The 20,963-nt window shown below is 43.6% G+C and overlaps 1 protein-coding gene and 1 long non-coding RNA gene across 5 annotated transcripts in view; one reads left to right on the top strand and one right to left on the bottom strand.

The window, feature by feature from the left end:
• Positions 1-20,963, top strand: part of oxsr1b (oxidative stress responsive kinase 1b) — a 44,511-nt gene that overhangs the window by 3,249 nt on the left and 20,299 nt on the right. For all 4 annotated transcript variants that reach the window (XM_030398552.1, XM_030398551.1, XM_030398554.1 and 1 more), the window contains exons 2-3: positions 7,087-7,199; positions 13,867-13,975. In XM_030398552.1, coding sequence (XP_030254412.1) covers positions 7,087-7,199; positions 13,867-13,975 — 222 coding nt within the window. The remainder of the gene's footprint in view (positions 1-7,086; positions 7,200-13,866; positions 13,976-20,963) is intronic.
• On the bottom strand, positions 10,690-20,433 carry LOC115570176 (uncharacterized). The gene is made up of 3 exons (XR_003981714.1): positions 20,347-20,433; positions 15,948-16,045; positions 10,690-11,313 (listed from the first exon to the last, which is right to left on the bottom strand). It is a non-coding gene; the product is annotated as an uncharacterized LOC115570176 (long non-coding RNA).

The raw sequence follows: 20,963 nt of genomic DNA, 5'->3' as shown, positions 1-20,963 counted from the left end.
CGGTGTTATGTAGTGTGTATTCAAGGAGGGGTGTGGGTAAACACAAATGCAGTTTTGAGGACTGCAAATAATTACAGGCCACCGTTTGTGCAAGAAAAGTTCATATAAAAGTAGACGTTGTTTTTAATTCCGATCTTTTTCTGATTGCAGCGGCAGGTAGCTGGTGCGTTGTGGGACTGAAGTTCTAATTGCTTTAAGGCGTCGCTGATTTAATCAAAAGAGTGGGTTTTATTAGCTTGGCAATTTTCCTCACAGCCAGTTAATATAGCACCGTGACGTACGGAACAGCACCCGCACACAGACTGGTAGAAAATGATAAAGAGAGCAGTGAGAGTCGATGTTTTCCCAGGACAATCAATGTATAAGCGGTATGTATTGAATAGTAGGCCAATTATTGTCTTGATTAGTCACGTCAGGAAGTGGTGAAAGATTCTGTCAAATTGCTTGTTTTGTTCGCGCTTCAAAACACGACAAAAGAATGACCTTAAAGGTGCAACATGTAAGAATTTGCCACCTGTGGAGTTCATACGCAATTAGAATAGAGGGAAGCATACCGCTAACTGCTGCTAGCTGTACCATAGCTGGGTTAGCTCAGTTTGCAATTCAGCTAGCTGTTCAGACTTGGAGCTTGAGGAGTTTTAGCGTTTACATTGCAACACAGGAGCTCTCTACCAGGCCGGGTTGGGGCTAGCTCATTAGCGTGCCAATTTGATTACATATCTCTGCAACACAATACATAAGTATCATGATGTCAAAACCGCTAATTATGTAGCTTCTGCACTTTCAACAGAAACTCCTACATATTGCCTACATATTGCCTACATGTTTAGAAACCTCACCAACCTAGCTAAACTGCTACTACAGGTTTCCCTGCCTCAGGAGAAACTGACTGTGGAGATACTGTATGAACTGTTTCCTGCCAGAGAGATGTTTTCTGCAGCTCTTATGCGCAGCTGGAAGGTTGGTGTTGTGAGGATGGCCCTGCATACCCAGAACGCCCGGCAGAGCTATTGTTTTGGTAACTTCCCCAGGGAAAGAGGACTTGTTATTACATGGTTCACACCCACTCCTATCCACCAAACATTGGATCATACTGGACAGTGCCCATAGGAAAAAAAAAAAGTAGTCCAGCTCGCTCTCTCATTTTGGATCAGACTTTGGATCATTCGTATTGGCAAATCTGGACTGGAAACTTTTCTGCTCTCACTGTTTGTATCCACCGGCAACCATGTTTCCTCCCTGTTCCTCGTCCTGCACTCAAACATCGGTATGATTATGTCCTAGGAAACTCATCACAATGGAAAGCAACCCCCCCCCCCCACCACATGCTAGCAATTCTCTGATTTAATGTCAACCTCAATGTTTAGGCCACGTTAATTAAACCTAATTAAAAGTAGGTTTTCTAGTCATGTCACTTGTCATTGTACCTTTTTAAAGAATGTGAGGAATGTCAGCAAGGTATGCAGAGATAAATGTAATCAAAGATGACTTACATGAGGAATCAAGCTGGTCTGGTGAGTGTGTGAAAAGCAAACCGAGAGCTGCTGCCTACTCCATTAAGAGACCAATTCAAAGCCAAGCTAATCTGATAAGATAATATTGTACTGGGCGCCACTATGTGATTTTTTTTTTTTTTTTGCAGTTAAAAAAAGATCTACAGCAGTGAATATTTTGCCAGTTTTGTGACATGTTTTCACCTTTTTCATCAGGAAAGTGTCGACACATCAGCGTCGGGTTTATTTCCAATCTGTTTTTCACATGCGAGAATTTTGTCCTGGTGTTCTGGTGCATAAAAAACCAAGATAAAAAAGCTAGTACTGGAAGTCGAGAAGCAATAGGAAAAAATATACATTTGAAATGTATTACCAGCTCTTTAAAGCTGCAATATGTAACCATTTTAAGCAGCGGGCCTTAAAACCTCTTTTAACACTCCCCTGGATGTCCAGCTAGCTGCACTGCTAACTCAGCTAACAAAGAAACAGTAGCTACAGTCATGGATGTATAAACAGCACACAGTAAGCAGCCATTTGGAGTGAAGTGCTGTCTCTTAAGTGTTGGAAGTATGAAGTCAACAGGTGGCCAATTCGTCCATCTGCACCTTTTAATAAAACCTTGAGAATTAAAAGATACCTCTTGGTATCTAAACGGTCTTTGAGCCAGCCGGAATCATTTTAATCAAAGTGTAATGATCTTTGTTGAAGTCGGAAGTAGACCTTTTAAATTATTGACTATTATGCTGTCCTGTTTGTTTAACAACACTTCATAGAGACGCGCCAGAAAACGAGAAAACGCAAACATTCCATACTTGCATGTCAGCTCGAGCAAACATAGCTCCCAGGTTGATGACAAGAGGCCCTCACTGGATTATTTAGGCTTAAACACTTCGCTGCCAAGAAAAAACACTGTGGTCAGGCGTGTCCCATTCACACCGCACCAAGTTATAGTATAAAAATGCTCATAAAGTCTTCCATGCCAAGCTGCGTTTGTTTTGTGGAAACATGCTTACAGAAAACACTCAAAGATCAGGATTGTTTTGTCAATGTTTCCCCCGCAGGAGTGGTCAAGTAGTTTGACCCTGTCTCCTGCTTTTTTCCTGCCCTTACATAAAGAGCTGTAACATATTGAGGCACATGGAGTCTATTAACTAAACAAGATGGCCAATAATTTCATGAAAATGTAATATTCCTTAGCCTTAGCTAAGATTTGTTGTGTTAAAACAGTGTTTTTTTACTTCTTCTTCTTCTTCTCGATGCTTCGCTTGTTCAGTGAATGAAAGCAATTTGGCTATCAGGTCATTTATCAGCATTGATCAGTTTCCCAATATCAGACTGATAATCTATAGTCTGATATTTGCATCCCAAATATTGATGTTAACATCAATGTAAGGAAATTAAGTCTAAACAAAATCACATTTTAACAATTACAGAGTGAAATTGAAACCGACATCTAAACGCACAATAAAGGGACGTCTTGATATTTGTGAAACTCGACTGTATGTGACGGGAAGAAGATGCAAAGAGGGAAAAAAAGCGATCAGACATGGGAACACAAATGGAAATCAACAAGCCAGAACAGCTGTTTGTCCCTCGGCCACGTCAACACGCCGCATTTTCAGCTGACAGTCGCATCATCTTCATTTGATTTCGCCTAATGTGGTAACTTAATATATAGATTTGATTTAGCCGTCCGCTTTTCCAGAACACGCTCAGCGGTGTTGTTGTTGAGCGTTCGGAAATATAAAATACAGACCTGAGAGCTCAAAAAGTTTGATTTGTATTTATAAAGAGCGAACTCTTCCCTCTCGTACCGTTCACCCGTTGATTAATTAATTTAACAAAAATGGGGAAAACACCCCCTGCTTGATATGCAGCCTTTATGTCTGTGCCAGACTGTTTAGCAGATTAGATGTTGGCCTGACTTTTTTTTCCTTTTTTTTTTCAAAGCCCTGACGCTCGCTGCAGTGCTTGGCTTTGTGAGGATGGCTCTTTTGTATGCTTCCTCTCATTCTGAAAGAGGTGGGCGGCGACGGTGTTGTCAGTGAGGACGACAGAGATTTGACGTTGGGTGGCTCGTTTTGATAATATCAGATGCTTTTTGTGACTTGCGTCTGTATTTAATGACTCATAATAAGGTCTCCATTTTTTTTTTTTCTTTCTTGTGGAAACCTCGCCGCTGATTACCGGTACAGATGATGACGGTAATGGCTTGCATCATGGAATAATTGCTCATTTTGCAGGTTTGGCTCGAACCTCAAAGGCCCTGTGAAATATTGAATAATCATGTAAGCGGATGCAAATAGTAGAGACATGACTACCTTGGGCAGAATAAGCTTGTGCTAAGCTTGCAAGAGCATCGGGTCTGTGATAACTCAAGGTCCCAACTCGCTGGTACATTGGTCTTCCTCTTCTTCTACTTCTTCCTTAATGACTTGCAGAACCTTGCTGCCCCTTGACCTTGCCCGCTTCAAACCCAACAATCTCCCCGAAGCACACATGCTCTCCAGCTTGTCTGGCCACCCCTGACGACTGGCTGTTTGTTTGCTCGGAGAATTTACACTCCGATGTGTACAGGGCAACTGGGCTCCCTGAGGGCCAGCAAAGGGCCGAGCCCCCCCGTCACTGGCCGGCCTCCAGAGGTTTGTTTGGTATTGCTGCTGCTGGCCGTGGTGGTGTTTGGAGAGGGCTCGGGGATATATTTAAAGAGCTGGTCAGCCGCTATGCTTTGAGCAATGACGGAGTGGTCTGTGATTAGTTGGATGCTGGAGAGTTGAGCAAGGCCAGCTAGGCATTATCAGAGGTTGCCAGTCAATAGATGGCACACACAGTGCATTCATGATGGATGAGGTGGCCACCACTGTTTGTCAATTATAGGAAATTACGAGGTAATTGCCATTTTATTGGATTAACTTAAAAAGTAAGAGTTTGTTTTTGGGGTTTTATTGTTTGTTTTTACAGCTGTTGTGTAGAGCTGGACCTTGAAATAATAAAGAGAATTCTTTTCTTTAGGTTACTTTGCGACACACAATATATATCTACGTTTTGAAATCTCCTCAAAGCACTTCACGAATATTCGAACTGGACATCATAATCAATTATCACAATGTTTTTGACCTAATAACTTGAATGTAAATGTACATTTTTGCAACAATATTGTAAGGATGACCAGGTACTTTCTCAAACATCGTGAGATTTTTTGATGAATAACAATCAGTAATATGTATATAACGACTAAGTGGATAAAGGCAAGTTGGAGAACAAGTTGAACACTCTTTTAGGAAATTACAGCACTTTACCATAATCCATCCTTTTAATCCTTTTAAAATCAGGAATAGACAACACCCATGCCAGATAACGATATAATGGCATGCGAAATCTGGGACGATTTATAGTCTCATGTCACGATAACGATGTATATATCGATGTATTGCCCGCCCTTAGTGCCCCAAATTACAAAGACTTTTTTTTAATTTATCTATAGCTGCAGATCCATCCAATCAAATATTGTTATCGGCTTCTGATCCTGATATAATTGACTCATCGGATCTGGAATGATGTCACCGATCCCGATTCCATATTGTGATGTTTTATATCCGCCTGGCGGATGGAGCTGGTAGACGAGGATGCTAATGTTATTCAAGGCTCGACATTAACTCTTGCCCGGGTCATCAGAAGTGTTCTGGCGTGTGGAATGCCTGATGTAGTTGTCTGATCAGGCAGTATATAGAAAAGTTCTCTGAACTTTTTAGCTAATTGCTGGTCCACAGGGGCTCTGGTACATTGTATCCCTTTCAGAAGCTTTGCAATCCAGCTTCGAACTCCGGTGTCTTTTTGGAGACTTTGTAAAATATACGAGATAAGTCCAATGATAAATCCAACAGTAAATGTCTTCTGTGAAATAAGCTTTCCCCCCTTTTTTCAAACTTTATTAGCACAAAGTAATATTCAAACAGTAACATAAATGTCAGTCTTATAGCACCTTACAGTGGTTGGAGGACCCCATCGCATAGCTCAAAGACTTTACTGAATGCACTAACAGGAACATCTGTTGATAAGGACTTTATTCATTTCTGCATAAACCAGTAAACCAGTCAAAACAATAAAGAAATATCCCGAATCCAAAACCCTGCAGCACAGTTTGAATGTCACAGAGCCAGAGAAACATAAAGCTTTCAGACTGGATGTGAATATTTCAATAATAAAAATACCTTCCACGAAATCTCTCTCCAGTTGCTAGTTGGAGCAATATTGAATAGGTTTTATTCTCTGCATCTCTCTTTTACCCTGAAGTTATAATTATCTTAAATAAAAAATGGTTAAATAAAAAGCGGTCACGTCTTCAGGGACAGCTTTACTTTTTAATTAAAATCAGTGAACTTTTTTTTTAATTTATTTTTTTTAATATAGCCTTTTTTTTAAACCTCCATACACTTTTGGCTCAATGAAAACTGCAAACAAAGAGCACTTTGTTGATATTTGGGCATAGCTAGGATGAGGGAGGTTAGGAAAAGCTTACTGGAGGGCGAACCGACTCACCTCTCACTCCTTCACTCACCGGGGCCTGTTGCCAGTGGAGAACGCGCTCCCGGCATTACTCAGCATCACGTATACCCCGGAGATCTTGTGGAAACAACCGCGTGTGCGTGAAAGGCGTCAAATAAGAGCACTGAGGGGGCAGTGAAATGACCTCCCACGATGCAGGAACAACAGGCGTACCTCTCCTGGGGGGGATTTTTACAAGCTTTCGCCCCGTCTATCACGCATGATTCCAGCTAAAGATTAGCCCACTGTTGTAGGATTCAAGCTTTAACCAGATTGTAATCTATGTGTGGTTTGCTTCCACATCAAAACAGTACTTGTGGTGGTATAAACTCCAACTGTTGCTGCGAGGGTTCGTGGAGTTTACTGAAAAGTCTTGAAAGCATGGAAAATGAAGATGACTCACTCTTTTAGCACAAATTTCATTTCAGTGCGTATATTCCGTATGTACAGTACGTGACAAATAAAGCTTTGCATCCTTGAATCATCCTCGTTTTAGAATGATTGTCATTTTCTGAATTACAGTATTTGGTAAAGAATGATTTCTAGTTTTTAATGACCAGTGAACTTAATCTGTAAATGGTACTGAAGATATATGTGATAAACGCTGGCTCCCTCTGGCATGAAACCCCTTTAAAAGCCCCCTGGGGGATGCACCTCGTTCAGCAGAGTCACTGACCCCAATCAGACTTGCTTCATCAGGCAGGATTTGGGAAAGCTGATTCATAATTGATGGGCAGACAGTTAAGCCGTACCAAAGAGAAATCGGATGAACTGTCACAGCAGAGCTGTACCTAGCCGCTTTGAACTCAGGGGGATTTTTTTTAGGTGTATTAAGCTGTTTTTTAGGTGCTATTAAGCTTTGAGTTGAAAAGACAGGGAAACAATATCAATATTCCTGTGCAGCCTAAGGATGTGAATATAACCCGAGATGAAAGTGCCAAAGTTGGGTTCTTCCAAAACACTGAGAGCCTCATACAGCCTGAGACGACTAATATTGTACTGAATCACAATCAAAGAGATAACATGTTGTTTTCCTGTCTGCTTATAGGGAGTGGGGCCACAGCAGTGGTTCAAGCAGCCTACTGTTTACCACGCAAGGAGAAGGTGGCCATCAAACGCATCAACCTAGAGAAGTGCCAGACCAGTATGGATGAACTGCTGGTAAGCCACACACAACACTTTTAATCAAATCTATGTAACCTATGTATAGTTATTATAACCTTTTCAGAGGACTTTCGTTCATTTTCTGAATTTCACTTTCTAAGGGTGTTTGTGTGAATTTTTCAGGGAATATTGCTTCGATCTTGATGAAAAAAACCCTGTGTATATTATTTTTGTGTCCAATGAAATGCTGCTGTAAATGCCAATCAATATCTACGACAAGTCCCCCTTTAGCGGCATGTTTTTAGTGGAAACGCATCAACATGCACAAGCAAAAAAGCGCTCAATTTGCCATTGCATAAACACATTTTAAACGGCATGTAAAAGACCCTGAAAATGAAACTTTGCTGTACCTCTGTGGTTCTTACTATTAGTAGCACTGACAACATGCTCGCGCACTTTCTCTTGTTCCCCTGCCGGAGCTCAGCCTGCCAGGTGCTTTCAACCCAACATTTCCCCAGAGGCCTTTTTAACCTCCTTTTTTTTATTAGGGCTGCACAGTTAGCCGCAATGTTACTGAAATTGCAGTGTGGCCAAGAGCAATATCCAAATTGCAGAAGCTTTTTTTTTGACAATGGCAAAATGTGTACAAAACAGCATTGTAATGAAGAACTGTTGCACGATGAAGTTTTTCTGTTCGGTACAGACCTGAACAAATGTCACATCGTCATGATTCAATTGTGGTTTTAAAGCCCAGACGATACGCGACTGATATTTAGTGCCAATGTAAGGGCGTGATAATGGATAGTGATGAATCGGCTACACACACAAAACAAAAAGATATGTACAGAAACAGAATCTGACACTGACAGTAAACTTTAGAATGCATTTATTTATTCACTGTATTTACTACCTGACAAAAGCTTGATGCTGAAATGCTTCAGAGTTTGTTTTTGAGGTAAGCATGCCGCGACAATAAACGGATTTTATTCGTTCATAACTTGAAGAATACCTTTAAGTTTTCTTGTGATTTTGGAGTCCAGGAAGCGCTCCTACCCTTTAATTTTTTAATTTTACCAATGAGCTTTACTGTGTAAAATGCGGCCTTGGAATTTCATGATTACAAATTACCCGAAACATCTTTTTTCTCCTGACCTTGTTACTTTTTATTGCGCAATCAATGGGAGCTCTCTAACAGCACGAGATGGCATTCAGAGCTTTGTCTTTGCACTCGGCGCGTGTGGACGGAGTTAGTTCCACCTCTGCTTTTCATTACTCGTTTTCTCCGAGCCCTCCCCCAATCTCGCCTGTCACTTCAAACACTATCGTGGTTGTTCTCTGAAGGAGGACTCCACTTACTGCCAGGAAACTATTAGACCACCGTGGGACATCTTCCTGACGGCAGCATTGTGCCGTTATACCCTCAATGCAATCTCGCACCGCAGCCTCCACATCCCTTGCCGTATGACGTGCGCCCGATGATTTAGCTCTAGAGTTTGAAGGATTGTGTCGAACTCCTCCTTGCGCACAAAGATGATCAGGTGCTCGTCAGCTGCTTATGTTCCTACCTTGAGTTTGTCAAATCATTTTTTTTTTTTTTATTTGTCGGTTAATTTACAGCAGACATCCAATTTCACTGAGAAATGAGCTGTTGTTAACTTGAAACTGGAGAGTGAATGATGGATTTTTCCAGTCCTCTCTCCTAATTCTCGTCCAAAGGTCTGTGAAAGAAACCCGTGGGAAATGAATATTGTGTAAGCTTGTAAGTGTGCATGGAAGATCGTCGCTAGAGATAGCTGGCAGGTTTCTCACTACTCCCCCCGCAATACTAAACCAAGGAGGAACCTCTACCCGCCCCACTCCGCCCCGTGATTTCTGGAGGATGAATCAGGGGAATGTTGCTCCGTGATTCTCGGAGCAGGCGGTCACATGGAATACAGCGAGGTCGGATTTCCTGCCTGTGTCCCCCCCCCCGCTCATTCCCAATTCCACAGCCCGCTGGGTACCCGTTTAAACGTTAAGGAAGCATTAAATTGAACCCAGATTGATCCTCTAAGGAAGAAGCTTTTAAAAGAGGATTCCACAGGTTTTTAAAGAAGCCCGCAGGTCTTCAGTCTCACCTGCGAAGCTCTTTTAATGCGAGGAAAAGCAGTAATCTGTCATGAGGCGGTATGTTGTAGTTATTCCTGGCACAGCGGTTTGACGGACAGGCGCTTTTGAGTGACTTGAGCTCGATCAAATGGGGAGGAGGTTTGTTTACAATTCACACGCGACGCGCTTGCGTGATCACATAATTGTTAGAACTATAGGGGGTACTTATTTATGGCCACGTACTGACAGAGTGTTCCTGTGTGGTAATGCAGCAAAATACTAGTCAATTTTATGCTACCTGTTGAGAGTGTTGGTGTGAAATAGTTGCGTCTAGGGCTGCAACTCATGAGTATTTTCATCGTCGATTAAACTGTCAGCTGTTTTCTCAATTGATCGATTGGTTGCCTGGTTTATAAAGTATCAGAAAATGGTGGAAAATGTAAACGGTGTGTCCCAAAGCCCAAGACGACGCCCTTAAATGTCTTGTTTTGTCCAGAAATGAAAGATATTCAGTTAACTGTCACACAGGAGTAGAGAAGCCAAAGAAAACCTCACATTTAAAAGCTTTTAACTTAAGAAAAATTACTATGCAGGGCTCCAGGGTCAGATTAAAAAATGTATACAAATATTTTTCAGCAAAGCTTGGTGTCCAGATAGTTGCCTTCGACATATTTTTTAGGCAAATAGATTTAGTTCTAGCAACTTCTAGTACAGGAAGTCTGCATCGAGCTGTAGGAAGTGATTCAGAGGTACAATGGTGTCCTCAGCATTAACATCACATTTTTGTACGTTCCCCCCCCAATCGGCAGTGTCTCTGTTCCTCAATAGTTTCTGTCTATGTGTGTGTGTGTGTGTGTGTGTGTGTGTGTGTGTGTGTGTGTGTGTGCGCATGCTGCAGTGAGATTGGGTCACAGTGAGTGTGTGTTAGGCTCTGAGTAACTGATGGTGACGTAACATTGCCTCCATAGTGGCTCCTCTGTGCGTCTGCCATCAGCGCGATTCTGTGGCACCAGTTTGTGACCCAGCACTGTATTCGCTCGATGACAATAGGTCATTTATTTATTTTTTTTGCTCAGTTTCAAGGTCCGCAGACACTCCAAATACAGCAAAGATCAGGCCCCGATATGGAAAGTTGCAAATAATGAGGTTTGTTTCGTGGAGGATGCGTGAGGAGGCTTAACCTGCTTTGCTGTTCAGCTTGGATTCTGCAGAGTGTCAACAAAGATTTGTAGGCCCTATCACAAGACGGAAAGGTCAGCTTCAGTTTTGTATATCAGATAAACTAAAGTGACCTCACTCGTGTCACAGTGAACGCCCTTGTCTTACTCAGTTCACTTTTTTTTTGGGGGGGGGGGGGGGGGGGGGTTAAAACAGGAATTTGAGTTGACGTGTTGAGGAAATATGAATCAAAGGTTACAGACTCTATAAACCAATGTGATATCCATTAGGACGAGAACGACAGTTTTATTAGACGAGTGGAACGAGGGGGATGGAGTGGCCAGTCTGATGTTTCTATTGATCTGAACTTTTGGCCCACCACTGGTGCTGGTTTTCCACAAAACATTGTCCTTAATGGAAGTTAACCATCTCATGACATAGGAGAGAACATATGTCAACTTTTTCACATGTACAGTTTTGTTAAACCGGTGATTTTAATGAAATAATCATTAAAAAACTAAAATAGAGTAGTATAAATGTGACTTTATTTCCCCTTCTTCTAAACCTTAACTGTTCATTTAAAAGAATCCCTTCTGATGGATGCTATACAGCTAACTCGTGCAAAAGCAGAGGGGAGGGAGAATACGCTATGCTAATGGTATGCAGCTTGTGAAAGTGACACAGATGGTCATCATTAAAAGTCTCTCACGACGATGTCCTACGCAGCCAACCAGAAGTGCTTCCTCTGATGTCATCTGCGTCTTGTACATGAAAAGGGGAAATCTAATCAGCGGCTGGTGAAAACCACTTGTGCTGCAGGCGTCTTTGTTCGTGGCGGCAGACAGGTGTGTCTCTTGCGGTCTGCAGGTCGGGATGAATAGGAGTGCTCTGTGTTCGGCTGCGGCTGTGGCGCGATGACCTCATCCTAAAACAAAGGCAAAAGAGAGACATTTTGGAAGGCTTTTTATCATATCCCTAAAATCTTCGGTAGATGGTGACAGAATAGTTGAATTGTTTGTGAAGGCATTTATTAAGTAGAAATGGGACATATTTGTTGGTTTGAAGACATCACTTTGGTCTCATGGAACCTGTAGATGGTACTTTTTCTTAGAGCCTGACCAATACTGGACTTTTGGGTCTGATAGTGATATGAGAGAAGGTATGGATACAACCGTTAATATTCCTGTATAGACTAGAATATGCACACAAAGACACATTTTTGCAATGATCCTTCAAATGTTGGCTGAGCTTCCAATGAGCAAGTGTTATAAGCATGTGACGTTATCAGTGGTCGAATGAAGCTTGATTTCATACAGGATAAGTTCCATGAAGTGCATGCTCGATGTGCGTCTACATGAATGGCTCTGACGGGGAGATTGCACGGCGCTTGCGTACATCATCGGGCACTTAAGAATATCTCTTGTTTTCCTGTCAGCACTGAGATGTCCTGCAGAAGCATTTTTTTTTCCGAAGCAGATTTCCTCAAATGTGAGGGGTTGCTCATTGGAGGTCACACAGAAAGAAGTCGTATGAATGGCGCGGAGTGATGAGAACATTTGCTGCAGCATAGGTTTACAGTGACCTAATCCCCACAACAAAGAGTCCCTCTGATTCACACATTGTCTATTGGAAAAGGATGGGAAAACCTGCCAACTGCCAGAGCACGATATCCTCCCTGTTATCCCATTGTTTTTCTTTTCTGGGGGTTACCCTGGCCCACAGAGCTGCGGTGACCTGCCTCTTCCACTGTACTGAGAACAGAGGGGAGGGGGCTGGAGGGTAGCAGCCAGCAGGCTGTATCATTATTGTTCTCTCTCAGCCTGTAGTATCCAGAGAAAGAATGATAGGGGAGACAACCCACTGAGCTCGCTGTCTGGCTCGACAGACTGGAAGTTATTAGACTGTAGTTTAGAGGTGTTGGAGTGTGTGTGGGCTCACCTGTTGGTCGCCGGCACTCTTACTTTTGTCCTCCACGGATCTGTGTGCGTTTAAACATGTCTGCGCCTGTCACAGTCTAATGACTCTGCTTCATACACAGCCTGCATCCACCCTTGTTCTGACTCATTTCATGTTTTAACCCCGTTTTGTCGAGTGCTCTAGTCTCTCTCTCGGCCCGAGGCACTCTCTGAAGGCCACGGGCTCGATAGTGATGACTCCACATCTACCGCCGCTAATGCACATCGCGTCGGCTAAGCATTTATGCTGATGGAACATCAGGCTTTGATTGCTTACTTTTTGACCCACGAGCGATTATTGATTGAGGCCTTTAACAAACGGTCTCAGCTCGAGTGTTAAGGTTTCTCAGCTGACAGGCACTAACTGCACCTGTCATAGGACGACACTCAATCACTACTGTATATAACACTCTGAAATTTGGGGGAAATACAGTCGTTTGTGGTGGAAACCCATAATTGGATGAGAAGGTCGATATTGATTTCACCTCTGTGAATCCAATACAGAGATACTGCTGGCCTGGCACAACATGGCTTAGCACAAAGACTGGAGGGAAAGAGGCAGAAAATGCTCGCCCAGGTCCATCAATAACATATTATCTCTGCACTGAATGCTCACAGCAATAATTTGCAGATTTATCAGTAATAATTAACGATAGTTAGTCGCAGCCCTGCCCTTGATTCTCGTTTCTGTTCGATATTTGTCGGGTTTATACGTAATAATAGCAACAGGCGCAGAGATTCTCTGCAGTGATGGGAGGCTCCAGTAACAGGTTCACTCGCTTGTCAGCTGGTTCAATTGCAGAAACAGAAGCAGTGGTCCCAACTCTGAAGTCAGCTCGATTTTCTTTTCCTTAGGAAGCTTGTCTATCCTCAAATGACTTCACGACTGGTGCTGAAGTGATGGATTAGACTTCTGTGCCAGCATTACCTCAGCTCTCCTGCTTTCCAAATGCGCACACACACACACACTCGCACACAGACAGAGAGCTTTACAGCTGTATAAAGGGCTGAGCGCCGGCTGTTTTTCGCTTTTGCATGGATATGCATTATATTGACCTAACCTATTTCTCCTCTGACTACTGACGTCATCAAGATCTTAAGTATCGCACTAAATTTCAAGAATAGCTGCGGCATCAAAGGTGTTTATTGTGAGCCCGCTCAGTTTATTTCTATCAGGCTTTTATCATACCTTTTTGTGTGGAGGCCAAATGAGCACATTTGGCTGCCGGGCGCTGTGTGTTTTGCATGAAAACATAAGGAAAGTGTATTGTGTGTTTCACAGTTTATCTCACTTCCACCACAACTGTTAACGGCTCAAAAAATGGTTGTTTTGCCTGCTTCTTGAGAGGAAAGCCATTAATAAGAAAACACTGTCTCTCATTTAAAACTTTATTTCTAATCCACAGCTCCGTTAGGTTGATTGCAAATCAAGAGCTAGAATGGCATTAGGTCATTTTAATGTCTTGTACAATTCTGATTAAATGAAAGCAATCTCAGTGTTTTGTTTTTTTTTCCTCTAACAGAAAGAGATTCAGGCCATGAGCCAGTGCCACCACCCCAACATCGTGTCTTACTACACCTCCTTCGTGGTAAAGGATGAGCTGTGGCTGGTCATGAAGCTGCTCAGTGGTGGTAAGTGCAAGTCTCCACCACGGCTCTCTTTCCTCCACCATCCATCCAATCTCTTAAAAAGAATTTAATGAGCAGGATTTATGTCGCAGTGCGCAAACTGGTGATGAATATGTATATATATTTCTGGCCATAAAGGTGTAACTTGTAATTTTATGGCCAGAATTCAAAGGTAGCTCCAAAAGCACAGCAGGCAGCATATTACCGGAGTAAACGACAACTGCGGCTTTTTGCTGGCTATCCTTTGCCGAAGCTAGCTTCAATTAGCCAACTAGCTCATGGTTCAGTTAGCTGTAGAGCTGGAGGCTCTAGAGTATGCAGCTAGCTTGTTAGCATGCCAGCTTCATAGGACATCTCTGCAACACAGTACGTAGACGTCTTTGACAAAAGGTCAACACTGTTGTTTCTTCACACTGTTGACAATTTTAATTCATTTTTTGAATGTTTTAAACTCAAATTCTGGCAAAATCTTACAAATTACTCTTATAAAGTCATATGTGAAGGGTCCAGAATTGTTAACAGTGCCCCTCGAGATGAGAGACGGACCAGTAGGAAGAACTGGGCTCCTTACTGCAAGTGATGTTAACTGTGATTGTAGGGAATGTGACAGCACTGATCCTCATTGTGTCCCACGTGAGCTGCAGCTCTTTCCGGGCTTTGACTCACTGCAGTGCAGGAGCTAATGACAGGGCAGAGGTAATAACAGCCTGCAGGCCGGCGTCATGGCACCCATTTGGCAGTGCTGCAATTAACTAGTGAGAGGAGCATGAAGAGGAGGCCACCAAGGAGAGGAAGACCTCAAAATACAACATCTGCTTCTGATTGTTGTGTTTAATTTTTGCATGTTCACCCGCCACATCAAGTGTTGGTGTCTAATAGAGCATTTGGATCGGCCTTGTGAGGGTGAAGAACTGTGAGGGCAGCATCTAGCTGAAGGCGTCCAATGCCAAGCATGACAAGCAAGAAGCAGTGGGCTCCTTTGACTCAGCCTCAAGTAATGGTCTTCTGTTTACAAAGAGGCAAAAAGCTGCCACTCGTCTCTCTCCAACTCCTGCTTTCAGTCTTACTCACTTAATTATACAAGCACACGGATACATCCACACAATAAACATTTCTCCCAGTTTCTACCCTCCCTTGTTCCCCTCCGACTCCCCCTCTGTAAACAACGTCCCACTGTAACGGATAGTGCCCAGGTGGCATGCCTGGCTCCCTTGGAGACACTCGAGTCATGAGCCGCTTGGCAGCCGCCTGGCAGCTGGGCCCGGGGTCACGGTGCCCGCCAAGCGACGCTTTAGCAAGCGGCCAGCCTCCCAGCAGGAGCAGACCCCGCTTAAGATGGTCTCTCGCATGTTCCCCCTTATCCTAGTTAAACAGGAGGCCCTTGATGTTGAGTTTTATTGTGCAGAGTAATTAAGTGATGGCCGTGGCGACGTCTGCCATGTAGACAGACCTCAAATGAGCTCGGGTTTATAGAGCATCACTCCGCAGGGCAGAGCATACCAACCCAGAAAGGCCAACCCCTGTCTGCTCCTCTGGGCTGACGGAGCACAAGAAACCCTCCACCCTCCGACTCCATCCTGTCTCGGTCCTCCCGCTGTTGAAAGACTGATAACAGATCGACAGTTGATCTGACAAAGCGCTGACATGCCTTTATCCACAGTTTTTGTCAGTGACGTGCTTTCTGGTGAAGCAGCAGGGTACATGTCTACAGGTCTCCTTCTCTGAAAGAGAAGAATGTAGTTCGACCTCATAGCAAGCAGTGTTTTCACATTTGCTCCAGATGGCCTTCATATAGACCAATTCCAGACAGCGCCTCTACCATAGAGAGCTTAGCCTTTTGCAGAATAATTGGACAACAATCTACAGATGTTTCCAAAAGCAATCTTTGAACACATGTTGAATGCCTTGTCACTGTTATTGTGGTATATACCAATTTAGGGGTTAGGTGAGTGGTTGGGTTAGCACGTATACTCACGCTGCATTGGCAGAGTAATTCCCAACCAGGCAGACCCTAGGGCGGATTTCAGCAGTTGCCAAGAGGTACGTGGGAAGATTGTGGAGTAGTTCAGCTTACTTGGAGAAAAAGAAATAATTATGATTTGAAGAAAAATGGAACAGGCCTCCCACTGACCTCAGTTTGCTACAAGAGCTTAACACCACATGTAGTGATTTAGAATAAGTGAAAACGAGCAGGCAGAAAAGCCCAAATGAATCATTAAAAGAAACACATAAATGGTTGGAGTATCTATCTTCTGGCAGTGGTAGAAGTATGAATACGTTGATCACAAAGTCTTTCACAGTATTAAATCTGCATAATTCACAGATCACGCACGTCTGTGCATACATGGACAATGCAACAGCGCAACTCACTTTACACGCTCACAAATTTGGGAAATTGCCATGGGCGTTTTCCCAAATTCTTCTTACATTTTATGGACTATATGATTAATTGAAGCCTGACGGGTGGTGTCAGTGAAGTGATCAGCAGGGTAAATCAGAAAAAGATATTTAGGAACCTCTGCACTGTTGATTCTAATGGCATACAGTATGTCTTGTGTCTTGTTCCACTGGCAGACACCACTCTGGAACACCCCTCTTGTTTTATGTTCTTGGTTAGGTGCCATTCTGATGGTAGTATGCCACGTATTTTCACCTGGCTTGTGGCCCGTTTAAAAACGGTATGTCTTCCACTGCCACGTACCATTGGCATACTCCCTTCTGCTAACAGCGACTTACCTCTAATACTCAGCATATGGCACTGAAACATGCCATCACCCACTTTATGATCTTCATGTCGCTCAATCAAAAAAAGGCCAACATTGCTTTCACAGAAGACTTGAACATGATTGGATTAAAAGTCTCACATATCTGTCACTGTTGAACTCTTGCATTCCAGTTGTGCACATTAGCAGTCATACATTCCTTAAGAAGCAGTGCAATTAAATTAGTCTCAGTACAGTGACCCTATTATAGACCTCGTATATTGTTTATTCAAGTGGGCAGAACTCTCAAGTCTTCAATCGAGACCGCCCTCCTCCCTGCCAAATCCGTTCAAGGCTAAACTTGTAGCTGAGTGTTGAGGTTGGTACGCAGCAGGCACAGCGATTTTCAGGAAATTCCTGTTCTGAATGTGACATGTGAACAACTGTTTCATTAGAGCGCCGCAGACACCGCTCAGCGACTGAATTCACATCGCAGAGACATCCACTGAAAAACCCACTGGGACAGAATATGAGTCATGCCAAAGCAAGCAGAGGAATGTGTTCCCAGGAGATTAGTGTGCGCAGCCTTCACCGACCTGCAGACGCTGCTGCCGAGCTCAATCGAATGCCACACCGAGTGGAATCCAGCTAAAGGCAGACTGTTATTGACTGGCTGAATTTTGCATATGAAAAGAGTCTGTCAAGTTTGGAGCCAGTGGATTTGTCACGTCATGATGTGGCCCTCAGCAACGGGCAAAATGCTGACAGGGATGCCTTGATGGCGGCTCCAGGTTCACATGACAAAGACAATGAGATTTAAGTGTGCAAAATTACCTTTGTTCACTTTTGTATTTAATCTTTCACCCTAATTTTAATGAAGGTTTCGATGAAGTCCAACAATCATCTCTTTTCTTACCTTACTTCTACGCCACCTATCCCTCTGCAGAGCCCCTCCCATGCCCCGCCCTCCCTCTGCCCTCCCAACTCTGCTTGGCATTCCCTATCGGCCTTTAGCACAGTTGGCACCAGATCTCATCGCCTTCGTCCGCTTCCCCCTCCTCCCTCCTCGCTTCTTTTTACTCTCTCATCCTCTCCCAGAGTCCCTAACCTCCCGATCTGACCAGGAGAACAGAAATACTGGAAAAGTAATGTTTCTGGATGAAGAAGGGTTAAGTAGCTAGGTTTAAAGTCCTGGCTTTTACACCTTCACGAGTTTTGTTTGGAATCCTGAGCGAGTGAGGGAGAGATTTGGCTAATCCAGCATAAAACGGAAATGATGACTTGACATTTTCATGAGATTTGCATGCTTTACAGTGCACCGCACTGTCGAGACTTAATTTATTCCCTGTGATTTGTATAAAGCTCCCTCTGTGGGCTTGGACAGGTGCAGTTGAACGTGGCCAACAGGTGTCATTTGTCTGGAAAGCCGTAGTCTTTCCCATGCAAAACGAACCTTTTAGAGTGTTATCATGTCAGTCAGTGTCAGTACGTTGAAACAACCTAACGAGGCATGAAAGTTCAATCCGATGACTTTGAAAGAGGCTGACAAGGCTGGCATTTAGTGATCCTCTACAGCCTACATCATGCTGCGAGTGATCTGGAAAAGTTCTCCCTTTATCTTGGCTAACTTTGTCTTTTACCCCAAAGGAAAGGTTTGACATTTCGGGAAGTAAGGTTATTTGCCGCCTTGCCAAGAGCTGGGCTGCGTGTGTGTCTAGTTCAGCACATAGTGTTTTACATTTTGGTTTTTGGACCAATTAAACCAACAAGATTGAATTAATTAGTGAGCTTTAGGGGTGCTGGGAGGCTGATATTGTTACCTGTGAAAAGAGCCAGGCTTACTGTTTCCTCTTGTGTTTATGCTAAGCTAAGTTAGCCAGCTGCTGGTGGTAGATCAGGACTCAACAATAAGGGTTGCCCGCTTTCCCGGGGCAAGTAAAATCTTGCAACCTCACTTGCCCGAACAGGCGAGTGCTAAAAAATAATTAAACACATTGTTCTCCAGGGATGATGATGGAAGTAGCTAAGGAGTGAACCTTCTTGCTTCCTATTCATCTATAGTTGCCCATCAGACACTCACGAAGAAATGGCATCAGGTGAAGAATTTTATAAGCTAAAGAGCAAGTATACGTGAATTATCCTAATTAATTAACACACTCTTTGTAGTAATTTGATAACCGCTAATACAATACAACAATTTGTTTAGGGACTGATAAGAAATGGCTTGGGGCAGGTAGGTTTCTGATTCACTAGCCCAGTCAGGCAATGTTGAACCCTGTAGCTTAGAAGTTATCCACTACGTATAAACATCAGTACTGATCTTTTCAGTTAATGCTTTGCAAGAAGGTGAATGATTGAATTTCTAAAAAAGGTCTATCAATTCCTTCACATTGTCTATAAAGTGAGGCCATAACGTTTTATATCAAGTTGAGCAAGCGGGGATGATTTCCTACTTTGTCACCTTCTCATGTAGTCACACCTGTTAGCTCGTTAGCACTACATCTCTCCCTCTCTAGGACTTGGCTCTATTCACTCACCCCCCTCTCCCTCATTGTCACCTGTCACTACCTGTCACTTCCTCTCCGCCATACAGCCATCTCAGACTACAAGATGAACCTCATGCTGAGCGCAGAAGCGCTGAGGGAGGAGGGAGCCGTGTGGGGGGGAACAGACGAGGAGAAAAAAAAACTCAAACAGCCTTTTCTCAATGAGCTTCAAAGAGCTGTCACATCAGAGAGGCGAGGCTGCTCTCTTCTTACGCTCTTCCCCTCGCTCCTTGCCAATCCACTCGCTTGCATATACACTCGCTATCTCACACACTCAAGACACACATCCAGGCTGCTTTTCCCTGCCTCACCCTCGTCTCTCCTCTCTTTGAATGGGTTTGTCTCTTTTCCTCGCTGCTGAATCACATTTTCTGCCGCTGCACCGTCACTGCACGAAGAACCCGTTGAACTCACTGTCTCTCCCCTGCTCGCTCTCCCTACTCTGCCTCTCCCGCCTCGCTGTGTCTAAGACTCACTGCAATATCACGTCCGCTCTCAGGTGGCCTGTCATGGTCAGCTCCGCTGGGTAATGCAGTTCACGACCGAGTGCTGCTGCAGGCGAGGACGCCCTGAAGTGATTGAGCAAATAAATATCTTTGCACCCGAAGCTTGGCACAGTTGCTAAAACGCTATCAATTTAGTCGTGGGATTGTGTCATGGACAGCGTTTCGGGACCTTGAAAAGGCCATTTCCAGCTTTTGTTCGCATGTGCCGCTGTGTGTGTGCGTGGCTGAGGGTGTGTGTGACAGACAGTGTGGCAGTGCGATGTTTGTGTATCACTGCAGCACAATGCAGCTTGTCAGGCAAGTGGCATTCTTTTTTTTTTCGTCTCTGCTTTGTCCCCATTCACCAGTGTTGCCCAATTTTCTGTCATACCGAATGCAAATACTGAACCTCTTTTCAGAGCGATGTTCTTTATTCTTTGGAAAAGTGGCACAAAGGAAATCATACACTGACAGCAGTCTGACTTTTCATCCAGACCGCTCCTTTTATTCAGCAGGAGCCAGGCTGAGGGAGACCTGCCTGGTCAGTGAGCAGAGCAACACTAATTCTCCTTTCAGCCTGGGCGACTAATGACAAAGCAACAGTTTGACTTATAACCTCAAACGTTACCGTGCACACTTACCTTTCATTCAGATCTCTGGCCAAAGGTGCATGCAACCTAGAATAGGACTCGCATACAGTGTGTTACTGTCGAACTGCAGAGACTGTAATGATGATGTCATCGAGTCCAGTCCTGGAGCTGCTCTATAGACGTTAAGTAAGGACATGACTCCGACAGTAGCCATGGTGATTTTAACTGGGCACATTTTCTGCGGTGAGCTCAACATCCAAGTGAAGCTCATTTGGAAGGAAAAGCTCAAACAAAAATCCCGTGAGCCAAAAAAAAAATCGATCTAATTCAACGTTAATGGACCAAGTCCAAAAAAATGTCCCCCAAGGACATCATGAATCCAAGTGTTGCTGCTAAGACAGCTGTTTATGTTTGTAGATACTGTCTTGAGTTTTTATTATGATAGATAACACAACATGAATTCTCTTTATAGGCGGATTTACCCTTTGGAGAATGCACGATAATGACTGTTCTGGTTTGCCTCGCTCCACCATTGGTTTGTTTTGCCATGGGCAATTTTAAAGGTCAAAGGACTTTATCTTCACACAACTGAGCCATTTGTTTTTTCCCTCAATAAAATCCATCTTCCTGGAACTGGAGAGAGATCTTTGTGCACCCACAATCTAATT

The sequence above is a fragment of the Sparus aurata genome, chromosome 19 (assembly GCF_900880675.1).
Source record: "Sparus aurata chromosome 19, fSpaAur1.1, whole genome shotgun sequence".
In the NCBI taxonomy this organism is placed as follows: domain Eukaryota; kingdom Metazoa; phylum Chordata; class Actinopteri; order Spariformes; family Sparidae; genus Sparus; species Sparus aurata.
This window is presented reverse-complemented; position numbering and strand designations above follow the sequence as displayed.